General features: G+C 47.0%; 1 protein-coding gene across 1 annotated transcript in view; it reads right to left on the bottom strand.

The window, feature by feature from the left end:
• Nucleotides 1–25994, bottom strand: part of ABCA12 (ATP binding cassette subfamily A member 12) — a 326573-nt gene that overhangs the window by 205709 nt on the left and 94870 nt on the right. Inside the window, exons 7-9 of the mRNA XM_070956774.1 lie at nucleotides 9222–9400; nucleotides 7211–7293; nucleotides 1309–1402 (exon numbers count right to left, since the gene is read on the bottom strand). Of these exons, the coding sequence (XP_070812875.1) occupies nucleotides 1309–1402; nucleotides 7211–7293; nucleotides 9222–9400 (356 nt within the window). The remainder of the gene's footprint in view (nucleotides 1–1308; nucleotides 1403–7210; nucleotides 7294–9221; nucleotides 9401–25994) is intronic.

Here is a 25994-nt window from a genome sequence, read left to right as displayed (position 1 = left end):
TGAATTATATTTTTATAAAGTGTATTGTCACATGCTAAAGTCATACATATATTTAATTTATAAATAAAAAAATACATTAAAAACAATGGCACTCGTTTTTGGGTAGACATTTATAGTTGTTCTGTTGATCTTGTGTGAATACTAGCTTTTACATGTGTATACAGGTAATTCTTAAGGTACAATAGATCATTTATTGTCCATTCAAAGTTACAACAGACACCACCAACCACCAAAAAAAAAATCTATATACAACCCTATTTCAAAGTTACAAATTCTACAGAACCAACCTGGTCATTCACCTTATGAATGACTGGGTTGTGTAGAATTCTAACCTTGCAGAGACACTGCAGCACACCCACATATCTATTCCCCCCTCCATCCTGCCCTACTGGATCTCCATAGACCCAGTTTTGTTTCCTCACCAAATTCCAAACAGCTCTCTTCCACCCCTCACAATCCCACACTTACCTTCTGAAGATTAGCAGAACTCAGGAGGTTGAGAAGGAGGAGGTCACATGGGAGGATTCTAGCAATCTCCTTTTCAACCTGTTGTGAAACCTGAGCTGTTGTACGCAAAGTAGCTGCATTGTTCTCAGCCAGATAAGGTTACAAAATGTAGTCTTTTCTATCCAGCACGAGGAAGAAATGTTTGTGCTTTCTTGAGTAACTCAGCAAAGCAGCTTCTTTCTTTCAAAGGGGTAAAATGTTACACTGGTGTTCAGGGAGCTAAGGAATTCTAGGAACTCCTAGCTCCTTAAGCAACAGCATCCTTCTCTACTCCAACTTCCTGAATTCTGGATATCTTCAAAAAGTAAGTGTGCAATAGTGGTGGGGTGGGGTATGGAGGAAGCCCTTAGGGTTTTGGGGAGCCCAGGGGACAGGGGGAGAGCATGGGATATCTCAGTGGGAGGCAGAGGTATCCTTGGTATGCTTGTGTCTGGACTAAGCCTCCCATTGTTTCCCCCATCCTTGAGTCACATTATGTTCTATCTAATGGCCCATGCATTTGTTTAACGAATGCATTGGGGAAAGCAGGGACAGAGAGGTGGTTAATTATGTACTTTGTTTAATGTAATCCTTGATTTCCAATATGAATGGCCAGGCTCCATTACTATCGTAAATTGAGGATTACCTGTATTTCAGTCAAATACTGATACATTTTTATACCTGCTGTCTTAACAATATAAGAGGAACTAGAGAAATACTCACATAATTGGAAGAAAACAGAGTAGTTTCTGGAAAATTCTTCATTCCTTTTGAAGTAACATTTTATAGCAGGAGAAAGAATAACTTTAACTCAGAACTCACCTTAAAACTTCTTTCATTTTAGCAAATAAAATCAGAATCTTTTTTGAGGAAATGGGTTGTTCACAAATGTAATTTACTGCCAAATTATTTTTATCTACAAAAACAAGCCAACAAATAAATAAGTTAAATTACTAATTTCAATTATTATCTTTCAACTGTGAGAGGGTACTATTATTTTATTACATAAAATGTATGTTATATCTCTCTGCCTGTGGAATAATAGAATTGGAGTAAACCTCATAAATGCCTTGCTGGGATTTTTTTATGGTTTTCTAGAGAATGCAAAGCATGTTTTCCACCTAAAGCTGGCTAATATTTGTCTTCAGGGTTGTTTCAGATCATTATGTGGTATCTGTTTGCTTATTGAGAAATCTAGTTATATAAATTGGGGCTGACATATCACTGCCAGTGTTCATCAGAAAGAATGAATGCTTTCAAATTTAATAGAGTAATATTTAAAATTAGAATATTATACATTGGCTGCAATATTGTATAGCAATGTCAGCATTTCTTTTGCTGAATAATGTATTGGGGGAGAATATTCACCATATTCAATTAACTATGTAAAAGACCTGAAGCAAGAACATGGTTTATTACCAGCCTGTAATACAAGGATTTGGATCTACCTACTGGAGTTTCCATTTCATTTCACCAACTCATCCCACCTATATAAGCAGGGAAGTTATGCTGTGGATCCCGTCACTTAAAGAAATTCAGCTAGTGGGGTCTAAGAAGAGACCCTTCTCTGCCATTGTTCCCTGTCCTGTGGAACACCTTGCCCCAGAGACTAGATAGGGCCCCACTCTCCTAGCCTTTTAGAAGAGCTTCAAGGCTTGGCTCTGCCAATTGGCATGGGGTTTATCATGCAAGCATTGGTGGGGAGAGTTGGTGGGCTGAAGGTACTTTTTTTTTTTTTTACAGAATTTATATGCCACCCTTCTCCCAAAGGACTCAGGGCGGTGAACACAGATTAAAAACATACAATAATAAAACCCCACTAAAACCAGATTAAAATAATAAATAATAAAAACCCAAGGTTCAGAATCAGCCCATTCGTTGGAATTACCAAGTCTTCAGGCCTCGACGGAAGGAGCGGAGATCCGGGGCTGTCCAGAGCTCGATGGGTAGTTCGTTCCACAGAGAACGCCCTACCCCTGGGCGTCGCTAGACGGCATTGCCTGGTCGACGGTACCCTGAGGAGAGCAACCCTATGGGAGCGGACAGGACGGTGGGAAGCAGGCAGGAGATGGTCCTGCAAATACCCCGGACCTAAGCCATGTAGGGCTTTATAAGTCAATACCAGCACCTTGAAGCGGATCCGGATGACCACCGGTAGCCAGTGCAGCTCGTGCAGGAGAGGTGTTACACGGGAGTAACGAGGAGCTCCCGTAATAACCTGCGCGGCCACATTCTGGACCAGCTGGAGCCTCCGGGTGCACCTCAAGGGCAGCCCCATGCAGCCGGGTGCACCTCAAGGGCAGCCCCATGCAGTCCCAGGGAGTTGCAGTAATCCAAGTGGGAGGTAACCAGGGCATGAGTGACTGTGCAAAGGGCATCATGGTCTAGAAAAGGGCGCAACTGGCGCACCAGGTGCACCTGTGTGAAATCCCCCCCGGTCACGGCTGTCAAATGGTCTTCTAGGGACAGCCGGGAATCCAGGAGGACACCCAAGTTGCGGGCCCTTTCAACGGGGGCGAGTACCTCTCCCCCCCCATCAAAAGTGACGGGACCTCTAGAACACGGGATGCCAGCATCCACAGCCACTCAGTCTTGGAAGGGTTGAGTCTGAGTCTGTTCCTGCCCATCCAGGCCCGCATCGCCTCCAGGCATCGGGACATCACGGAAAGGGCATCCCCGGGGTGGCCCAGGGTGGAGATATATAATTGAGTATCATCAGCATATTGATGATACCTCACCCCGAAACCACGAATGATCTTGAGGATGGGTTTTGGAACCCCAAGAGGTGGTTTGCAAAAAACCGACGGCTTTGGGGTTTTTTAGATAAATTTTTAACTTCTATTTTAAGGGGTTCTGGGAGGGATTGTGGGAATGGATCTGGGGGGATCCATAAATCCACTGAATGGGGTAATGGATCTGATGATCACGGCGGGGAGGACTGGGACAGAAATTTGACAAGGATGCAGAGGGACAAAACGATGGGCATTAGTATAATAAGTGGGAGGGGCAGATATGATGGTAGCAGGGGGCCATATTATGTTTCGGGAGTGCACACTCACTGCTTGCGAGCGATTGCGCACTCCGACCCCCAAAGCATTGCTCGTTTCCCAGGTTGTTCAGAGTCTCAGGCCCTGAGTCTACAGCTGATGTTGTGTAATGCCAGCTCAGTGGTAAATAAAGCCCCCCTCATTCACGATCTTATTTCGGAGAGGGGTGCTGACCTGGCAGGGATTACGGAGACCTGGTTAGGCCAGGAGGGAGGAGTTCCCCTTGTGGAAATGTGCCCGCCAGGTTTCCGTGCATTCCATCAGCCAAGGGCTCAGGGAAGGGGTGGGGGAGTGGCAGCAATTATTAGAGAAAGTCTTTGCCCGAGGGAGGCCACTGTTCCTCAGATAGCCGGATGTGAGTCCCTCCTTGTGAAGTGGGGTCGGGGAATACAGATGGGCCTACTGATTACGTACCTGGCTCCCTGCCATGTGACGGCAGTCCTGCCTGAGCTGCTTGACGTTATAGCCGGGGTGGCAGTGGAAACCCCCAGACTTATTGTTATGGGGGATTTTAACCTGCCATCTGCTGGTGAGATATTGGAGGCAGCTCGGGAGTTCATGGCTTCCATGACGGCCATGGACCTGACCCAGGTAGTTCAAGGCCCCACCCACTTGGGGAATCACACTCTGGACTTGATTTTTGTCTTGGATCAGTGGCTGAATGATCTAAGAATAGGGGATCTAGACATCAAGCCCTTGTCATGGTCTGATCATTCTCTCCTTCACATGGACTTTCAGGTCACTTCCACCCACCGCAGGGAGACGGAACCAACCAAGTGGTTCCGTCCCAGGTGCCTGATGGACCCCGAGAGGTTCCTGACAGAGCTTGGGCCATTTCCTGAGACTCTGGCTCACGACTCGACTGAGGACCTGGTGGTGGCCTGGGACAGGGCGGTTACTGGGGCCTTGGACCGTGTTGTACCTTTGCGGCCTCTGACCCGATGCCGATCTCGACTAGTTCCTTGGTTTTCTGAGGAGCTGAGAGAGATGAAGCATCGGAAAAGATGCCTGGAGAGCGATTGGAGGACAAGCTGATCTGAATCTGACCGAACACAGGTGAGATCTTATATTATGACCTACCTAGTGGCGATAAAAGCGGTGAAGTCTAGCTACTTCTCCGCTCTTATTGCATCTGCAGAGAACCGCCCAGCTGCGCTGTTTAGGGTGAACCGCTCCCTACTTCAGGTGGGGGTGCGGGAAGACCCCTTACAGGGTCAAGCTGAGGATTTTGTGCAATTCCTGCATGATAAAGTCGCTCAGATTCGGGAAGGCCTGGACTCCGATTGGGTAGATCCAGGGGAGGAGACGGGGGTAGGTCCTGAGAGTGTTATATGGGAAGAGTTTGACTCTGTGGCTCCTGAGGATGTGGACAGGATTCTGGGCAAGCTTAGCGCTGCCACATGTTTATTGGACCCGTGTCCCTCCTGGTTGGTACTGGCCTCCCGGGAGGTTACACGAGGCTGGCTCCAGGGGATTATAAATGCTTCTCTGAGTGAGGGTGTCTTTCCCACTGCCTTGAAAGAGGCAGTTGTGAAGCCCCTCCTCAAGAAGCCTTCCCTGGACCTGGCTATATTATCAAATTATCGTCCAGTCTCCAATCTTCGCTTCGTTACGAAGGTTGTTGAGAGTGTGGTGGCTGGTACCTGGATGAAGTTGTCTATCTGGATCCATACCAGTCGGGCTTCAGGCCACGATACAGCACAGAAACGGCATTGGTTGCATTGGTTGATGATCTCTGGAGGGCTCGGGACAGAGGTGGTTCCTCTGTCCTGGTCCTATTAGATCTCTCAGTGGCTTTTGATACCATCGACCATGGTATCTCACTGCACCGGCTGGAGGGGTTAGGAATAGGGGGCACCGTGCTTCGGTGGTTCTCCTCCTTCCTCTCTGACCGTTTGCAGTTTGTGTTGGCAGGGGGGCAGAGGTTGACCTTGAGGCACCTTATTTGTGGGGTGCCGCAAGGGTCAGTCCTCTCACCCCTTCTGTTCAACATTTATGTAAAACCGCTAGGCGAGATAAATCCGTGGTTTCGGGGTGAGTGTTCATCAGTATGCTGATGACACACAGCTATACATCTCCACCCCAGACCACCCCAATGATGCCCTTACTGTGATGTCCCGTTGCCTGGAGGCCGTGTGGATCTGGATGGGGAGAAACAAGCTCAGACTCAACCCCTCCAAGACCGAGTGGCTGTGGCTTCCGGCATCCCAGTATAGTTAGCTGGTACCATCACTGACAATTGGGGATGAGACCTTACTCCCCACAGAGAGGGCTCGCAACTTGGGTGTCCTCCTGGATTCACAGCTATCTTTAGAAGAGCACATTACGGCCGTGGCCAGGGGGGCCTTTTATCAGGTTTGCCTGATCCGCCAGTTGCGTCCCTTTCTGGATCGGGACACCTTGCGCACAGTCACTCATGCCCTAGTTACCTCCCGTATGGACTACTGTAATGCTGGTCCAGAATGTAGCCGCGCGGGTGATTATGGGTGCAGCTAGTTGTGCCCATGTAACACCTCTCCTGGGCGAGCTGCACTGGCTCCCAGTGGTCTTCCGGGTGCGATTCAAGGTGTTAGTCATCACCTTTAAAGCGCTCCATGCTTAGGACCTGGGTACCTATGAGACCATCTTTTGCCACCAATAGCCTCCCACCGACCAGTTCGTTCTCATAGGGAGGGACTACTCAGGGTACCGTCAGTCAAATTATGCCAACTGGCGACTCCCAGGGGGAGGGCCTTCTCTGTGAGGGCTCCAACCCTTTGGAATGAACCGCCCCCAGTGATACGGAATATCCCTGATCTCCGTGCTTTCCGCCATGCCCTCAAGACTCTGATGTTCCAACAGGCGGGGCTAAACATATGAACATGTGAATGATTTTTTAAAATGTTATCTAATTCTGGGTTTTATTTAATTGGCCAAACTAAGTAATAATTTTAATTAGCAATTTTATGATGTTTGTGTGTCTATATTTTTCTTGGCTATACACCGCCTTGAGTCCTACGGGAGAAAGGCGGTATAGAAATATAATAAATAAATAAATAAATAAATAAATAAATAAATAAATAAATAAATAAATAAATAAATAAATCTCACCCAGTGGCTTCATATAGATGTTAAAGAGTAGGGGGGAGAGAACCGATCCCTGAGTTAGGGGCCTCGGGGTGGACCTCTGTTCCCCCACCCATACAAACTGCGAGCGACCTGAGAGGTAGTAGGAGAACCACTGTAAAACAGTGCCTCCTACCCCCGACCCCCCAAGTCGCTGCAGTAGGATACCATGATCGATGGTATCAAAGACCGCTGAAAGTTCAAGTAGGATCAGGATGGAGGAACAACCTCCATCCTGGGCCCGCCAGAGATCATTCACCAGGGCGACCAATGCCGTTTCCGTGCTGTGCCCGTGCCGGAAACCTGATTGGTATGGGTCTAGATACTCCGTTTCCTCAGAGGAATAGATACTTCCTCTATCTATTAACATTTCAATAGTTCCATTTAACTCTGTTTCAATTTGATTTTTAATTTTGTTCTTAACTATGGCTTTTATATGATTTTGTTTTACTTGCAAACCATCCAGAGTCAACCAAGTGTGATGTGTGATATGGAAATTTGATAACTAAATAAATAAATAAATTAACATTACTTAGGTCTTTGATCAGGTACAACAAATGGACTAGTCTTACCTAGTTCTGAACAGTTCAAAGTAGATAGCCAGCTAGTCATATTTAGACTCATTTGAGGACTATTATCCCTCTTCATAAATAACCTTTAAAACAAGAAAAGAAAAGTCCTAAGCATGATGATGCAATGAAATCAGGCATGAGCCAATCCTAGCTCATAGCAGTTTTCCATATAAGGGACGCTCCTCTATGATATGCACTTTTTAAAAGGGTTTAAACATTGTCTCTGAAAAAAATCCTGAAAGAACTAGAATTAACAGCTGTGGGGGGGTGGGGGGGACCCACTCACATTAAATTAACAGCCAGTCCCTTGCTCCACTTCTAATCTTTTTCAGCTGTAAATAAAATGCTACTATAACATGAAAGACCCAAAAAGGGATTGGTTTAAAAGCAGCTTTCTCACCGATGGCTTTTTCATATAATGCAACACCAGTGAAATTGTATATGAAGAGGCCTTTGGGAAAATGTTGCAGAATGTATTAATTTGTTTGTCATATTTATTTCAGTGATTCTCTTCCACATACTTCTTTCTTCTTTTCCCCACTATAGGGAGGGGGGGCATGTTTCCTGACTTCAGGGACTTCTTCAGGCAATTGCAGGAGTCAATACTGACTTGAACACACACACAATAAAAAGAATTTGACAGTATGGGAGTTGTCGAAGAAATGAATTTCTTCTAGCCATTGCCTAAGGCATTTTAGGAAAAGAAAATGGCAGCTGCCAAGAGACAGCCACTAGTGAAACCATGCCACCAAAAGCTAACAGCCTCCATAAAAAAATGGGATAATGAAAACAAAGTCAACTGCAATCATTTGATTCAATGTTCCATTCATTATAAACCAGAGGCATATTTCTTCATAAATATAATAATGCAGACCTTTTTTGCTGCCAAATTTAATTTCACCATGGATAAAAATCATAGTGCTGGTCTATAAATTCACTATAAAATGATCAAATTTTACCACCTTATTTTAATTTCATATGGAAGTAATCACCATCCACTGTGGAATAATTGAACACAAATTGATGTTTAGAAAAGAAAGCCCTTAAATTATCTCAGTTCATCAAACTTGGGTTCATTTGTGTAACAGTCAAAAAGTACTGTAAGTTTAATTTAACTTGGTTACAGTATAATCAACTTCAACTGAGATGGAGAGAAGATCAAAAAACTGGTTTAATGTTGCATGAAGAAGAATTGGTTAGACAGATAAAAGAGAAAGGCCCAATGCATATCAAGAGGGTTTATAATGTTTTGTTAGAAAGAGACTCCGAAAATGAACTGGTTAAAGATTCTTTGATAAAGTGGGCACAAAATTTTGCAGAACCAGTTATGATGGAAACGTGGGAAAAAAATGGGTTCAGAATGTTAAATTTACGCAGTCACAGAACTTGAGGGAAAATTTTTATAAAATGTTTTATAGATGGCATTTAGATCCTAAGAAATTGTCATACATGTATCCTAATGTTCAACCAAAATGTTGGAGATGTGATTGTTTGGATGCTACATATTATCATATATGGTGGACTTGTAAGAAAGTGAAGGCTTTCTGGATAAAAATTTGGTGGGTTATGCAAAATGTTTTGAAGAAAAAACTCCAATTTTCTCCCCAATTGTTTTTATTGGGTATAGTTAAGGGTTTTTCAATGGGTGAAACAAAATTGATATTGTACATGGTGACAGCAGCTAGGTTATTGATTGGTCAATATTGGAAAAGGGGTGTTTTGCCTACTATTGAAGAATGGACTTTGAAGGTGGCCAATTTTGCAGAAATGGTGAAGATATCAGCATACTTAAAAGATTTATGCTTGGGAGTGGAAGAAATGGATAGATTATGTGCAGAATAAATACCAAACTAGGAAGTATCAGATAGCTTTTAGTTGAATGTTGTGTAGAAATGTATAGTATATAGGGAGTAGAATAGTTCAATGTTATGTAGAAATGTATATTACACAGGGGGGAGATTAGAGGGGTGGTAAAGTATGCATAACAGTTTCTACCTTCCATCTCTTTTACCTTTTCCTGCTGTGAAGAGTATCAACCATGTCTCTCACTGTGGTGGCACCATGAATGATATCTGGAGTCATCAGGAAGAGGTTCCATATAGAAGTTTCATTCTGCACTTGGGAGATGAATGATAAAAATGATCCAGCTTCCTGGACAAAAGCCATCTGATAAGAAGGGTGCTTCTGTAACTAGAAAGAGAAGCAAAAGAACATCTTTTAAAATATGATTATAAGTAGTTCTCAAGTTATGACTGGTCACTTAATTACCATTTGATGGACCTCCCCCTCACCACAGATACTTACAATGTTTTTGGATAACCACACAACTGCACAACCCCCATCACATGATCGCACTTTAGGCATTTGGTAAACGGTTCATCTTTACAATGATTTGTACATCCCATGGTCACCTGACTGCAATGTGTTACATTTTTTGAAAGTGGTGTTTATTTCCAGTTTCCAGCAAAAAATGCCGATTGGGGGAAATGACTTCACTTAATGGTCCTGACATTCACATACTGTCCAACACATAGATCGTTCTTAGGTTACATTCATCCATTCATTCATTCAAAGCTACCTCAGTGCTGAACAAGAGGGACTTAAAACCCATTCTCAAAGTTGCAGCCATTGCAGCAGCCCCAATCATGTGATTCATGTGGGTATAGTTAAGGGTTTTACACGGGGTGAAATAAAACTAATATTGTATATGATAACAGCAGCAAGATTGTTGATAGGTAAATACTGGAAGAATGAAGCTTTGCCTACTATCGAGGAATGGACTTTGAAGATGGCCAGTTTTGCAGAGATGGCGAAGATTTCAGCGTATTTAAAAGATTGTTCACAAGAGACTTATGAATGGGAATGGAAAAGGTGGATAGAATATGTTCAGAACAAATACCAAACTAGAAAGTATCAAATAGCTTTTATTTGAAAATAATGTATTAGAAATATTTTAATGTAAAGAGACAAAGAGGAAAAATTATATAGGGGGAGGGATGGGTTCAGGTTTATATATTAGTGTTATTAGTTATGAGTATGTAATAGGGAAGTCTGGGGGGGAGGGTTAGGGAGGATGGGAAGTTTGGGGAGGGTGGTGGGGGGGTGAAAAAAGGGGTGAAAATGTAATTGTAAAACTTTTGCAATAAAAAAAACACTGTTTGATCGACGGCACCCTGAGGAGTCCCTCTCTGTGGGAGCGTACTGGCCGGTGAGAGGCTACTGGTGGCAGAAGGCAGTCTCGTAGGTACCCAGGTCCTAAGCCATGGTCCTAAAGGTGGTAACCAGGACCTTGAAGCGCACCCGGGAGACCACGGGGAGCCAGTGCAGCTTGCGCAGGAGAGGTGTTACATGAGAACGCCAAGTCGTTCCCATAACCACCCACGCGGCTGCATTCTGGACCAGTTGGAGCCTCCGGGTGCTCCTCAAGGGGAGCCCCATGTAAAGAGCATTACAGTAGTCCATACAGGAAGTGACGAGGGCATGAGTGACTGTGCATAAGGAGTCCCGATCCAGAAAGGGACGCAACTGGCGAATCAGGGGGACCTGATAGAAAGCCCTCCCGGCCACAGCCGTTAGATGCTCTTCTAAAGACAGCCGTGTATCCAGGAGGACACCCAAGTTGCAAGCCCTCTCTGTGGGGGCCAACGATTCACCCCCAATAGTCAGTGTGTCAAGCCCCGGCTGGGACTCGCCATCGCTGGGGGGATGGAGAGGTCGAAGTGATGACCGTCCGGATGCTTGGCCCAATGGAGGGAGGACTGTTCGGACGATGGTGTGCCCTAATGATACACAGCAGGCAGCCTTGGCGAGCTTGGCGCATCACCCAGAAACCGAGACGACATCGCCTCCTTATGATGTCATGAAAGCGCCAACCTTCCTACCGCCGAACAGCTGATGGGGGGGTATAGTTATAGTTTAAGTGCCGGATGGTGGTTATTATGGCAAGGGAGCAATAAATAGCGCTGCACGGCGTGTAGCGCTGACTTTGATTCCGTGATCTGCCATGTTCTGTTCTTCTGGCTGTGTTGCTGATTGACTGACATTAAAACGTTGCACACTTTCTTCATTGTTTGGTACTTTTTGACGCCATACAGACCGGATGAGAGACAGAGCTGAGAGAAAGTCAGCGCTACCTCTAATTTCATCTGTCTTTGTTCCTGCTGAGCCGGCGGTATTGGTGACTGAAGGTTTGGAGAATGGCAGAGGGGACAGTGCCAGGAGGGATTGAGCCGGAGCTGGTGACTGAGACAGCTGTGGAGGAGGTGCTTGTGGAGGTGGAGGCGCAGGAGTCCGCTGAGCAACCAGCGGTTAGACCTAAGATACAACAGCCCCGGGAGGCTGACTGTCACGAGGAGGAGGGTGTCCAGGGCCAGAGGGGCCACACTGGACAGCCAGCTGCTGGGGAGTGGTGGCATAGCTCTACCCGAGCTGGACCAAAGTTGCCAACCCCTCCTCCTTTGGGGCCATCCTTCAGGGGTTGGAGGGAAAGACGCTGGACAGACGAAGAAGAGGGGGAGTGGGGCTATGCTACTACTGGCCCTGGTCCTAACACCATGGATACCCTTCAGGACTGCTTTGGGGAGGCTAGCTTTCATGACACCCCCTCTTGACAACCATGGGCTACTGGACTGGAACCGTCGCAGGGGCTGTCTTGGCAGGACCCTGGGATGTCAAGTTTGGAGGTCCGGTTCCGCATTGCTAGTCCTAAATTACGGAGGGAGCAGGAACTGAGTCGGTTGGGTGACCATGGGGTGTCCTGGGACCAGGGGTCTTCTCTGGGAGAAACTGTTGTACGGGGAGCTGAGCACCAAACACAGAGGAAGAAGACAGGGTCTGCGAAAAGAACCCAGCGATCGATGATGGACCGACCACGTACTGAGAGGAGGGGTGTGGGAGAGAGGAGAGGCGCTGCAGTGAATAGAACACCTGATCCGCTGCAGGCATGGGCTCCAGTTCCGGGGATGTGGGTCCCTCAAACCACCTGGGGCCCTCCCGCATTGCAAGCCACGTCCGATGGGAGCCCAGATCGTGTGGCGTTATTTTTAAGCCAGGTGATAAGCCATTTAGACCAATATGGCCATTGGTACCCATCCCAGTGGGCCATGGTTGTGGCCATCACGGCAGTTCTGACTGGAGACTCTGCTGAATTGGGTGGCCAGCCTGCATAGTAATCACGCTAAGGAACTGGTAGATGTAGGGAAGTTTTTGGAGGCCCTTCGATCCACCTTTGAGGATGAGTCTAGTGTGCAGGTGGCAGAGGGTGATCTAGTTACGCTCAAACAAAGAGGCGGCCCTGTGAAGGACTATTTACGGAACTTTCGAAAGATCGCTAGTCACCTGGTGGACTGGCCAGAATGAATGCTAGTCCAACAGTTTCACATGAGGTTGGACCGGGAGCTGCGGCAGGCATGCGTTTACAGGGGCCTGGCTCCGTGGTTGGCTGTTTGGTTCAGGGCAGCAATAGAGCTAGATGTGAGTCTCAGAGAATTCCGGCCCCCACCAGACATAAACCCTGCACAGAGGAAATCCACAGGGGAAAAACCAACAGAGAAACCCCAACCTGTACAAGATGCTAGTCCAGGGATGGGTGTGGGCCCAATTGACAGGCCTCAAAGGCCGGTGTTTTGCTGTTTCAGGTGCAATCAAATGGGCCATAGGGTGGCTGAATGCCCCATGCCATCACCACGAACACAACCCCAGAGACAGGGCTCTGTAGTTCCCATGAGAGGACGAGCAAAGCAGCCACCAGAGCAGACACAGGCAGCTCAAGGCCCCAAGGTGGCCACAGATACCCAGACCAGAGAAGCCATATCGACACCGGTTGCGGGGAAATATCCGGTGGTGTCCGGGGACAGTGACGATCAGGACCCAGAAGACCCAATGGTGAGCGACCCCATTTGTCTGTTCGTGATACCAGTGGTATTGAGAAACCCTCGCTCTACTGCCGGTATCCAGTATGGGGCTTTGGTAGATTCCGAGTGCACCCGGTGTCTCATCCGTAAAGCTGTAATGGACGCTCTAGGGCTGCAGGTACGATGGCTAAAAACGCCGGTTACGTTCGAACAGATGGATGGCTCGTTGTTGGGGGGAGCGCCAGCCACCCACGTGACGGAGAGGTTGTACCTGGAGATAGGAGACCATCGAGAGGCTATCCGTTTTATTGTGATTGAAAAGATGATTGAACCAATAATATTGGGGTTAGCCTGGCTGGATAAATGGCAGCCGAACATCTGGTGGGAGGGGGGATACCGGAAACTAAGGTTAACAATTGGTCCGGATCCGCCTGCTTCAGAGAATGCCCTACCTACAAAGATAAAGGAAGGGGGTGAGGAAAGTAGTTGTGCCTCAGTAGCTCCTCATCCGTCACAGGACTTCCCCAGTGTTTATGACGATCTCGCAGCCATTTTCAGTGAGGAGGAATGTGAGGTGTTACCCCCCCCCATCGGCCTATGGACTGTGCCATCGAATTGGTGCCAGGGGCTAAACTGCCAAAGCCATGGATGTATTCCATGACGCAAATGGAGTTAGCCTAATTAAGACACTATATCGATAAGAACTTAGCGAGAGGTTTTATCACACCTAGTAGGTCTCGAATGGCAGCCCCTGTGCTTTTCAGAGAGAAGAAGTACGGTGGGCACAATATTTCCATAGGTTCTCATTCCGTCTGAAATACGTCCCAGCTGGGAAAAATTTCCTCGCTGACACCCTATCCCGTATGCCGCAATACAACAGCAAACGGGAGGAGGTGGTAGAAGCTCTTATACCACCCAGTCAGGTGTCACAGAATGTATCAGCAGTCATCCGATCAGATGCCTTCTTCATGGCCGAACTACAGACAGCTGTACAACGTGATCAATGGGTGGCACAGAACCAGGCTTTGGTACCTGTCCAGGACAGGTTAGCTTGGAAAGGGGATAAATTGTACATTCCGGAATGCCTTCGAACAACTGTTTTACAACGGTGTCACGATGCCAAGCCAGCGGGTCATTTCGGCTTCCTGAAAACTCTTCATCTGATTAGACGACAGTTTTGGTGGCCATGGATGCGTGGGGATATCAAGCGATATGTGAAACGATGTTCAATATGTGCGGCATCGAAACCATGGTCAGGAAGGCCCATAGGATTATTACAACCGGTAGCTGATCCTAGCACACCTTGGGAGGAGATCGCTATGGATTTCATAGTTGATCTCCCCGCCAGTAATGGATACACAGCAATATGGACGGTGGTGGATTTGTTCTCGAAGCAAGCCCATTTTGTGCCCTGCCAAGGTTTATCATCTGCACGACGATTGACCGATATGTTCCTCCACCACATCTACCGCCTCCATGGGTTACATAGGCGGATTATATCGGACCAGGGAGTTCAATTTACCACCAAATTTTGGAAGTACTTTCTACACCGAATAGGATCTACCCAGGGTTTGAGTTCTGCTTTCAAACCCAGTACCAACGGGGCAGCGGAATGAGCCAACGCCGCTGTAGAACTATACCTCCGTTGCTATATTTCTTATCAACAAACCAATTGGTCTGACCTCCTTCCATTTGCGGAGGTCGCCTACAACAACATAACCCACGGAAGAGTCTTTCCCCCTTCCAAATAGTATATGGTAGGGAATTCCCAGCTATACCAGAAGTAGAACCTCCATCAACGAGCTAAGACACCCCAGCTGGTTGGGCAGACAAGATCCGCCGTTCATGGCCAAGGGTCAAAATAGCCCTACAAAAAGTAAAAATACAAGATGTATATTGATAAAAAGATAAAAATAAAAATACAAAAAATACAAAAAGCAAAAATACAAGACATATATTGATAAAAAGAGGGCAGACCCAAAACTGTTTGTGGTGGGGGATCAAGTTTATTTATCGACCAAATATCTAAAGCTGAAACTACCAAGTAGAAAGTTAGGCCAAAGTACATAGGTCCTTTCCCAATAACCCATGTAATTAATCCTGTGACTGTGGCCCTTAAATTACCCTCTTTACTGGGTAAAATACATCCTGTGTTTCACAGTAGCTTGTTGAAACCGGTCACTGTAGATAGCCCTAGCGACTCATCTGGCCCGCCAGACCCGGTACATACAGATCAGTACGAAATAGACAAAATATTAGACTCCAGGCTTCGTAGGGGCAGGCTTCAATACTTAGTGCACTGGAAAGGATATCCATTAGCGTAGGCCTCCTGGGTGGCAGCAACAGATGTACATGCTGCCCGGCTGATACACCAGTATCATCGCAAGTATCCGGATAAACCGGGGCCTCTAGGAACTATATCTGCTGTGACTAATATCTCTACTTTCCCTCCCACAGGTGGACCCCTGGTAGAGGGGAGCCATCTGTCGAACCCCGGCTGGGACTCACCATCGCTGGGGGGATGGAGAGGTCGGAGAGATGACCATCCGGACGCTTGGCCCGATGGAGGGAGGTCTGTTCGGATGATGGCGTGCCCTGATGATACACAGCAGGCAGCCTTGGCGAGCTCGGTGCATCACCCAGAAGCCGAGACGACGTCGCCTCCTTATGACATCATGAAAGCGCCGAACTTCCTACCGCCGAACAGCTGGTGGGGGGGTTATAGTTACATTTTAAGTGCCGGATGGTGATTATTACGGCAAGGAAGCAATAAATAGCACTGCACGGCGGCTGCGTGTAGCGCTGACTTTGATTCTGTGATCCGGCTTGTTCTGTTCTTCTGGCTGTGTTGCTGATTGACTGACATTAAAACGTTGCACACTTTCTTCGTTGTTTGGTACTTTTTGACGCCATACAGACCGGATGAGAGACAGAGCCGAGACAGTGATGGCACCAACTGACTATATCGGGACGTCGGAAACCACAGCCACTCAGTCTTGGACGGGTTGAGCATGAGTCTGTTTTTCCCCATCTAGGTCCGCATGGTCTCCAGGCACCGGGACATCACTTCAAGGGCATCATTGGGGTGGCCCAGGGTGGAGATGTACAGCTGAGTGTCATCAGCATACTGGTGGTACTTCACCCCGAAACCACGGATGATCTCACCCAGTGGCTTCACATAAATGTTAAACAGAACATTTCTGTTCTGTTCAACATTCCATATGTGGGGTGCCACAAGGGGCAAGAGGACTGACCCTTGTGGCACCCCACATACAAGGCGCCTCTGCCCCCCTGCCAACACAGACTGCGACCGGTCAGAGAGAAAGGAGGAGAACCACCACAACACGGTGCCCCCCACCCCCAACTCTTCCAACTGGTGCAGCATGATACCATGGTCGATGGTATCAAAAGCCACTGAGAGGTCTAATAGGACCAGGACAGAGGAACAACCCCTGTCCCGAGCCCTCCAGAGATCATCAACCAACGCGACCAATGCCATTTCTGTGCTGTACCCAGGCCTCCAGCCCGACTGGAACGGATCTAGATAAACCGTTTCATCCAGGTACTGGGAAAGCTGTTGCGCCACCACACTCTCAACAACCTTCACCACAAAGCGAAGGTTGGAGACTGGACGATAATTTGCTAACACTGCCGGGTCCAGAGAAGGCTTCTTAAGGAGAGGCCTCACCACCGCCTCTTTCAAGGCGGAGGGAAAGTCACCCTCACTCAATGAAGCATTAATAATCCCCTGGAGCCAGCCTCGTGTAACCTCCTGAGAAGCCAGCACCAGCCAGGAGGGACACGGGTCCAATAAACATGTGGCCGCGCTAAGCCTACCCAGAATCCTGTCCACGTCTTCCGGGGTCACAGGGTCAAACTCTTCCCAGATAACATTCTCAAGACCTGCCTCCATCACCCCTCCTGAATCTACCCAGTCAGAGTCCAAGTCTTCCTGAATCTGAGCGATTTTGTCATACAGATACTGCACAAAGTCCTTGGCCCTACCCTCCAAGGGGTCCTCCCACACTCCCTGATGGAGCAGGGAGTGGGTCACCCTATACAGGGCGGCCGGGCGGTTATCTCATGATGCAATAAGAGCGGAAAAATAATTACATTTTGCTGCTTTTATCGCCACTAGGTAGGGCTTAATATGAGACCTTACCAGTGTTCGGTCAGATTCGGAAAGGCTGGCCCTCCAACCGTTCTCCAGGCGTCTTTTTCGGTGCTTCATCTCCCTCAGCTCCTCGGTAAACCAAGGAGCCAAGTGAGATCGGTGCCAGGTCAGAGGCCGCAAAGGCACGACCCGGTCCAAAGCTCCAGCAGCCGCCCTATCCCAGGCGGCCACCAGGTCTTCAGTCGAGTCGTGAGCCAGAGCCTCAGGGAATGGCCCAAGCTCCACCTGGAACCTATCCGGATCCATCAGGCGCCTGGGGAAGAACCACCTCATCGGTTCTGCCTCCCTGTGGTGGGGTGTAGCAGTTCGAAGGTCAAAGGGAAGGAGAGAATGATCCGACCATGACAAGGGCTCAATCACTATGTCCCCTATCTCAAGATCACTCAGCCACTGAGCAGAGACAAAAACCAAGTCCAGAGTGTTTCCCCCCGTGTGAATAGGGCCATGAACTCACTGGGTCAGGTCCATAGCTGTCATGGAAGCCATGAACTCCCAGGCTGTCTCAGACACTTCATCGACGGATGGCAGGTTAAAATACCCCATGACCATAAACCTGGGGGTGTCAACCGCCACCCTGGTTATAATGTTGAGCAGTTCGAGCAGGGCCACCGCCACGTGGCAGGGAGCCAGGTACGTAATCAGCAAGCCCATCTGTACCCCATGACCCCACTTCACAAGGAGGGACTCACACTTGGCAATCTGAGGAACAGTGGCCTCCCTCGAACCAAGACCTTCTTTTATGACAACCGCCACCCCACCCGCCCCTACCCTGTAACCTCAGCTGATGAAATGTGTGGAAACCAGGTGGGCACATTTCAATGAGGGGGACCCCCCCTCCTGGCCCAACCAGGTCTCGGTGATACCCATCAAGTCCTCTCCCCTCTCCTGAACAAGATCACAAATGAGGGGGGCTTTATTTACCACGGACCTGGTGTTGCATAACATCAGCCGGAGGCCAGGGCCCTGAGGATCTGTGCAACCTGGGGAACGAGAGGAGCATTGGGGGCCGGAGCGCGCCACCACTCGAAGACAGCGAGCGTGCACTCCCACAACATGATATGGCCCCCTGCTCCCACCATATCTGCCCCTCCCACCCACAGTCCTGATGGAGTAGCCATCATCGGTACAAACTCTAACCCCCTCCTTGACCCCAAGCCCTGCACCTCCCATGCCGTGTTCCCCAGCCAGACCAGCCCCCCCAGTGGGTTTTACCCCAGACCCACAATCCTAGTTCCAATCCAAACCCCCCCGAACCCCTTAAAAAATCGCTAAAAATTTAAATATAAAACCCCTCAACCTCCTCTTCGCCGCATGCCACCTCTCGGGGTTCCAAAACCCATCATCAAGGTAGGCCATCGATAGTGTGGAGGGCCAGGCCTGTGAGAGGTTGGGAATCTCGCAGTGCAAGTAGCTCCACCACCGAATACATCGAATGAATCAAATAAGATGGATAAGACAGATAAATTAAATAAATAAAACCAGGATGGGAATAGTAATTGGGAAGGGTCTAAAAGAGAGTCCTGGCACAGAGAGAATCTCAATGTAGGTAGAAGCTGGATTCCACTGCCCTCTTACAGCAGTGGGAGGAGTCCAAAATTAATTCAGGAACGTTCAAATTGTCCAGGCCACCCTCTCATGGTTGCCGGCCCAGCTGGACATAGGGATAAAGGATCGGTAGTTCCTCTCCTCTAATGATAGATGGTTCCTGAAAAATAGCACCTCCCTGGACTTGAGGTGAAGGGTGAGCGGGTGGCATGCTTACCTTTGGTGAGCAGAGTGGGTGAGGCACAGGCGATTAGCTGGGCTGTGTGGTGAAGGCAACATATATAGGGCAGGGTGGGGCAGGGCTGGGTAAGGTGGATGGGGTGAGCGGAGACAGGGCGGGCAAGAGTGGGGCCAGCCAGAGGTGGTATTTGCCAGTTTGGTGAACCAGTTAAAATTTCCACTACCATTTGCCCGAACCGGTCCGAACTGGCTGAATACCACCTCTGACTCTGCTGTTGTAATACAGCAGCACTGTGCTATGGGCCCAAAATTGTGCATAGTGCTAAATTGCTTGTCTATTAATATTGTAAATTCTAGGGTGTAGCATAAGGCTTAACTAGTGAAACAGTGGAGTTATGGGATCAAAATCCCATTTCACCACTGACTTTTATTCAAGTCAAATATGCACAATGGAATGGTGTACAGAAGGAGGGGCATAGAAAAGAATGTAAGAATGATGGATGGGCAGAGCCCTGCAGCCAGCCCAACCCCAGTCTAGCTGATGCCCTATAATTGATAAGTGTTTTTTTCTACAAGCTGGTTAGAATAGAATAGAGTAGAGTAGGGTAGGGTAGAGTAGGGTAGAGTAGAGTAGAGTAGAGTAGAGTAGAGTAGAGTAGAGTAGAGTAGAGTAGAATAGAATAGAATAGAATAGAATAGAATAGAATAGAATAGAATAGAATAGAATAGAATAGAATAGAATAGAATTCTTTATTGGCCAAGTGTGACTGGACACATAAGGAATTTGTCTTGGTGCATACACTCTTGGTGTACATAAAAGAAGATACATTCACCAAGAATCATAAGGTACAACACTTAATGATAGTCATAGGGACAGTTACATGTGAAGGAGGAAGATGGTTAAACTTGAGGAATGGTTTTAGCACCTTGCTTATCATCCTTCTCAAGATTGAATCACTTTATTTCTTCTGAGCTTCTTCAAGCAGGAGGAGGGAGGGGGGAAATGGAATGCTAAGCTTTCATCTATGAACCATGAGAGCCTGAACCTCACCAAGGTCACTACTGCAGGTGTTAGACAGGGACAGGGACTGTTCCCATAAAAAAAAGGGAATTTTATAATTGGACCATGTGAACACCCAGGGGTGAGGAGAAAGGGAATCTATTGTTTAACTAAGTGAGCATTTGCCTGGGAAAACCAGAGCTGCTTTTACTTCTGCAGTACTGATGTGGTATATCCAATAGTTATACTTTTGGGAATTCAAAGCTCCTCAGAGTGTTTACTTCTTTTCAGTTCACTAATCAGACCATTGACATTAAATCAGCTCTCTGAAAGAGCAGTAGCCTAATGATGTCCGGGACTGAGAAGAAAGTCAATGCCGCAGTGAAGCCAGGGGCTGCTTCTCTGTGGGAAGCACCGGTAGCAGCCCAGGTGGACTCCAGGGTGCAAGCAGTGGTGACGTGGTCCAAGCTAAGGGCAGAGAAGGTGGAGCAACTACTGGTGTGGAATGAAGGAGCCATGGCAGGATCCCTCTACCCCAACCCAATGGCTGGCTGGAGTGGAGAAGACAACCAAGGCATTACGGGATCCCCTTGATCCCACAGGGGGTTGCTGTGACTCAGGGGAATAAGTGGAAGGCCATGAGGGCTGCAGAATGGGAAGAACCGGCAGAGTGGAAGTTCCTGACCTCATGCCACAGCTCTTCAGTACAGCAACTATGAGAGACATTTGTCAGAATGGAAGTGCATGGATCGGCATCAATGGAGCCATAGGTTCTGGGAGCAGGGCTTGGGATTGGCCAGGCATCGACAACCCCATCCCCTTCTTCACCCCAACCACAGGGTTGAGGAGCATGGGGCAAGGAGCTGTGGGGCCCTGAGGGGTGGTTGCCCTCCACCTCCAGCAGCTGCAGGGCAAGCCCAGGGGTTCCTGCAGTGGTAGGAGCTCAGACACAAGCAGCCCACCACTGGTGGGATTGCCACCAGGCTATGTGCTGGTCCAAGATGACCAAGAACCCCCACCCCCAAAGGCACATTTGATGGGTGACAGGACAAGCTTGCCTATTTCCTTAAACAGGTTTAGAATTACTTGGAGCAATACGGGACAGCCTACTCTGATGAGGTTGCTTGTGTAAATACCATTACTTTGAACCTGGAAGGGGAGGCTGTGGAGTGGGTGGTGTTTCTCCACAATGAAGAGGCTCCAGAATTGGGAAATGTTGACACCTTCATGGAGGAGCTGTGAGGTAGATTTGGGGACTCCCCTCAAGTCCACCAGGTGGAATTCAGAATCCGCTCAATAAGGAACCCACCAGTAGCAGAGTACATTTAGGAGTTCCACAGCCTGGCTGGGAAGCTGAGAGGCTGGTGAGAACACTTACAGTCTATCACTTCCGAGATGAGTTAAACAAGGAACTGTACCAAAACTCCTATCCTGGGGGATCCTAGATGACCTCCAAGCGTGAAATCAGCTGGCCACCACAATGGAACTAGATCTATTGGAGTATGGGCAACACACAGCACATGAGAGCCACCCCCACCAGAATTAGGAGAAACGCCCATTGGAGCTCCTCTCATAACTCCTTGGAAGGGTCCATATTGTCTTGCTGGAGCCTGCTTCCAAAGTGGGGAAGAGGCCAACAGAATGCCAACTTCCCAGCCCCACAGCCTGTGCCAGTGCAGAGAATCCAAGCCAACCGAAGGCCAAGAAAACTCCAAGGAAGGCAAAGGAAAAGATGTAAGTGATGCAGCAAGTCATGGAGGTCTCTCCCCAATCCAGTGAGGGGAAAGGAACTTCAACCCCCAGCAAACCTAACTTGGTCTTTTATGAGAATGACAGCAAGGGGGAGGACAACCCAATGGCAACTGGAGCCATTGCCCCTTTGACTGCCCAGATGGAGATTTTAGTGCCCCACTCAGGAGCAAGGGGGGGATCTTTACTGCCCTGTTAGATTCAGATTGCACCTAAAAAATTGAGTGAGCCCATGAAATCTGAGCAAGTGGATTGCTTGATCATGGGGGGGGGGGATGTCCGCAAATCATCTAATGGAGCCAGTGAGCCTGAGGACAGGGAGCCACAAAGTGACTATTCTGTTCATAGTGCCCCCAAAGATGACAGAGACTAGGATACTGGGCAGTGGTGAAATTCAAAAATTTTCCCTACCGGTTCTGTGGGCATGGCTTGGTGAGAGTGGCTTCGTGGTCATTGACTGGGTGGGTGTGGCTTGGTGGTCATGTGACTGGGTGGGCATGGCTTTGTAGTCATGTGATTGGGAAAATCAACTATCACACTTTACACAAAAATAACACAAAAGCTACACAACTGACTCACACACAATGCAAAAGCAGCTGGACTTCACACAAAATGGCCCCTGCAACAAGCAGGAAACTCACAGAGAGCTCAAAAACAAACTGTCACACTTTACACTGAAATACCGGTTCAGGCAATAGGTTAAAAAAAATGCTTTAAAAAGTAAAAAAAAAAAAGTTCTGAGGATCGCGTGGCACAGCTTATTGTCGGAACCTTTTTTTTACTTTTTTAAAGCATTTTTTTACTACCTATCCACCCGAACCAGTAGGAAAAAATGCTTTAAAAAAGTAAAAAACAAAGTTCAGATGATCAGCTGTACCGCGCGATCGTGGCAACTTTTTTTTTTTACTTTTTAAAGCATTTTTTTACTACCGGTTCAGGCGAACCAGTAGCATTTTCACTACCAGTTCAGGCGAACTGCCCCGAACCGCTAGCATTTCACCCCTGATACTGGGATTGTTGTGGCTGAAAAAGTGGAACTCTTCAGTTGAGCAATGAATGGCGCTTGTGAAGCAGGGGTGAAATGTAAAATTTGTTACTACCGGTTCTGTGGGCGTGGCTTGGTTGGGGGGGTAATGTGACTGGGTGGGTGTGCCAATTTTTTTTTTTTAATTTTTCAAAGCATTTTTTCTAATGCTTTGAAAAGCCTCTGCCGATCAGGCAACTCAGCTGGGATCGTCAGAGAGGCTTTTTAAAAAATGCCTCTCTGCCGATCAGGCAACTCAGCTGGGATCGTCAGAGAGGCTTTTTAAAAAATGCTTTGAAAAGCCTCTCTGACGATCAGGCAACTCATCAGAGACTTTTCAAAGTATTTTTTTTACCACCTCTTTGGCCAAGAGGTTGCAGAAAAAAATGCTTTGAAAAGCCTCTGATGATCCCAGCTGAGCAGCGTGATCATCAGAGGTGGAAGAGGTTGTAGAAAAAATGCTTTTAAAAGTAAAAAAAAAAACCTCTGATGATCGTGCGGCCCAGCTGGGCATGGTGGGGGGAGGGGCGCAGGGATTTTTGCTACCGGTTCTCCGAACCACCCGCCACCATCGTTACTGGATCGGGTGATCCGGTCCAAACCGGGATCATTTCACCCCTGTTGTGAAGTAAAGCCAGATCACAGGGGGTGGAGAAGGCACATGAAGGTGGGTGAACACCGCTGGTGGGGAAAGTGAAAGCAAAGCCAGTTAATGTACTAGCTGAGGGCAAGCAAGTGGAGCCAAGCATCCCAAAAGAATACCATGATTTAGCGAAAATATTTAGCAAGCAAGACTCACTGCCCCATAGACCACACAATTGAAATACTGCTTGAGCCAAACTGGCCAAGCCAAAGATGTACTTGATAACCCCGAGGGAGATGGAGGAGCTCAGGAACTTTGTGGATAAGAATCTAGCTAAGGGCTTCATCCAGCCAGCTAGGGGCTTCATCCAGCCATTGGGGTGGCAGCCCCAATGCTCTTCAAAGAGAGGAAAGATGGCTCTCTGAGATTATGCATGGATTTTTGGGGAATTAATGGGGTCTATGTAGAAAATAGGAGCTTGGATAGCTCAGCAGACTAATGCATTGTAATTTAACTCCAGCTGTCTGCAATTGGTAAGTTCGAATCTTGCCAGGCTCAAAGTTGACTCAGCCTTCCATCCTTTCTAAGGTAGGTAAATTGAGGACCCAGTTTGTGGGGGCAATAATAATAACTATGGAGTGAGGATTAAGGAGGGAGATGACTGGAAGACAGCCTTCAATTCCCTTTAGGGTGTTACCAATTCTGGGTGATGTCCTGTGGTGACCCGGGGCATGGCACAGAGATAACACAGGCAGCTAGCAGTTCAAACCACCTTTTTATTGTTCCAAATTTCCCCAAACGCTCCCATGTTTCTGGCAAGTCCCAGAGCAAAGTGATGACAAACCCCCCTACACACCTCAAGCAGCCTCTGGCTGCAAATAGTCCAGCCCAGTGCTGTGTACACCAAGTTTGCACAGCAAAAATTCCAGCAGGGCGTCAGCTTTGGAAGCCATATTAGGCTGGAAGCTTCCAAGTTGCCACCTTCTCATGTATGGGAAAGTAGGAGGGGGGATTTATTTGAGGGTTTATATTTAGACAAGATAGCATAGCATTCTTCCCGTTGGTCAAGGTCAGGATGAGCCTGCATCTGGAGAAGGAGTGGTTGGAGTGCTGTCTCGAGATGGAACCAGATGGTGATTGGAGCATGTGATCGACTGATGAGTGAGGGGATGGTTTGGGGGGTTTTGATTTACTGAGGGAAAACCTGGAACTCTCAGATTCAGATTTTCCAAGATGTGCCAGTATACCTACTCTAATAAATGGAACTTTGAGAAAATGTTTGCCTCAGAGTTTTTAATTGGAGCAGGGGTTTTTCTGGAATGCTGACACAGGGCAAATGAAGATGTTCAGGAAGCAAAGGATATTTGGAGTGGATTGGAGAAATGTCTCTTTGGGAGTTTACACCTTTGAAAGTTAATGAGGTTAATGAAGAAAGACAGATGGATGGCTACATAATTGCCATGGAGTCTGCGGTGACTAAGCAGGAGAATGGATTGAAGAGATTTCCCTTTCCGTTTGGAAAAGAAACATTTTAAATGGTTTTCTACCTTGGATTATTTTGAAATTAACATTAGATCTATGGATTTTGGAGATCCCTATTCTGTCCTGGATGATTTCAAGAAGAAAGAAGGAATATTTTGGACATTTTACAATGGAAATTAACAAGCCTAGCAAGAAAATTGGGTGTGGCGTAGGAATAAAAGACAGGAAGTTGATGCATCACACACGGAATAGACATTATAAAAGCATTAAAGGAACATAAAGAATTTTTTAATTTGAACAGATGAACTTTGAAATGGAACATTTATGGACAGATAGGAAAAGGAAGAAAAGGAAGAAATAAAGTAGATTAATTTAAATGTAACTAAACTGAAATGTAAAGTTTAAAAACCTAAAGTTATATATGATTTTTGGATAAAAACAGGAGGGTTTTTGGAGTAATAAAAATAGAAAATAAGAGATGGCAACTAAAATAGAGAATGATATATAGGTGGTTAAAAATAATAAAGAAGAGTATATATTAATGTGAGACAACTTTAAGAAAATTTACTGCTTGAAGTAATATGTTTTAATTTTAATTTGTAAACAAATGCTAGATTGGTGATTAAGTTTGACTAAGGTTTTATTGAACAAACTATAAGACACACAGATTTTAGCAACAAATTGTGATTTAACTTAATATATGTTGGAAATGATGATTATTATGAAATATATTGAGAATTAATTTGAAAGAGCATGCTGGGAAACTGATATAAAATAGATAATTATATTGCAAGGGAAAGTTAAAATAAGAGGGATGGATATCAACTAGATAAGAGTTTGAGACTCGGAGGAAATACATTGGAAAATAGTTAAAATGCTGGAAATCAGCCAAACAATTCCAGGAGAGTTGGAGGAGACTATGCTGGAAATCAGCCAAACAATGGAGAGAGTTTAGGAGGAGATTATGCTGGAAATCAGCCAAACATAATATGATGGAAATCAGCCAACAATGGTGGGAGGTTCTATACTGGAAATTAGCCAAAAATAGTTGGTGTTCTGGAGGAGACTATGCTGGGAATCAGCCAAACATAATATGCTGGAAAACAGCCAAACAATAGAGGGAGGTATGGAAGAAAATATGCTGGAATAAACATGTTTAAATAAAACATGTTTTTGTGATAAATCTGTGTAATAT

The sequence above is a fragment of the Pituophis catenifer genome, unplaced genomic scaffold (assembly GCF_029215685.1).
Source record: "Pituophis catenifer annectens isolate HBS135680 unplaced genomic scaffold, rPitCat1.0.hap2 SCAF_1, whole genome shotgun sequence".
In the NCBI taxonomy this organism is placed as follows: Eukaryota; Metazoa; Chordata; class Lepidosauria; order Squamata; family Colubridae; genus Pituophis; species Pituophis catenifer.
This window is presented reverse-complemented; position numbering and strand designations above follow the sequence as displayed.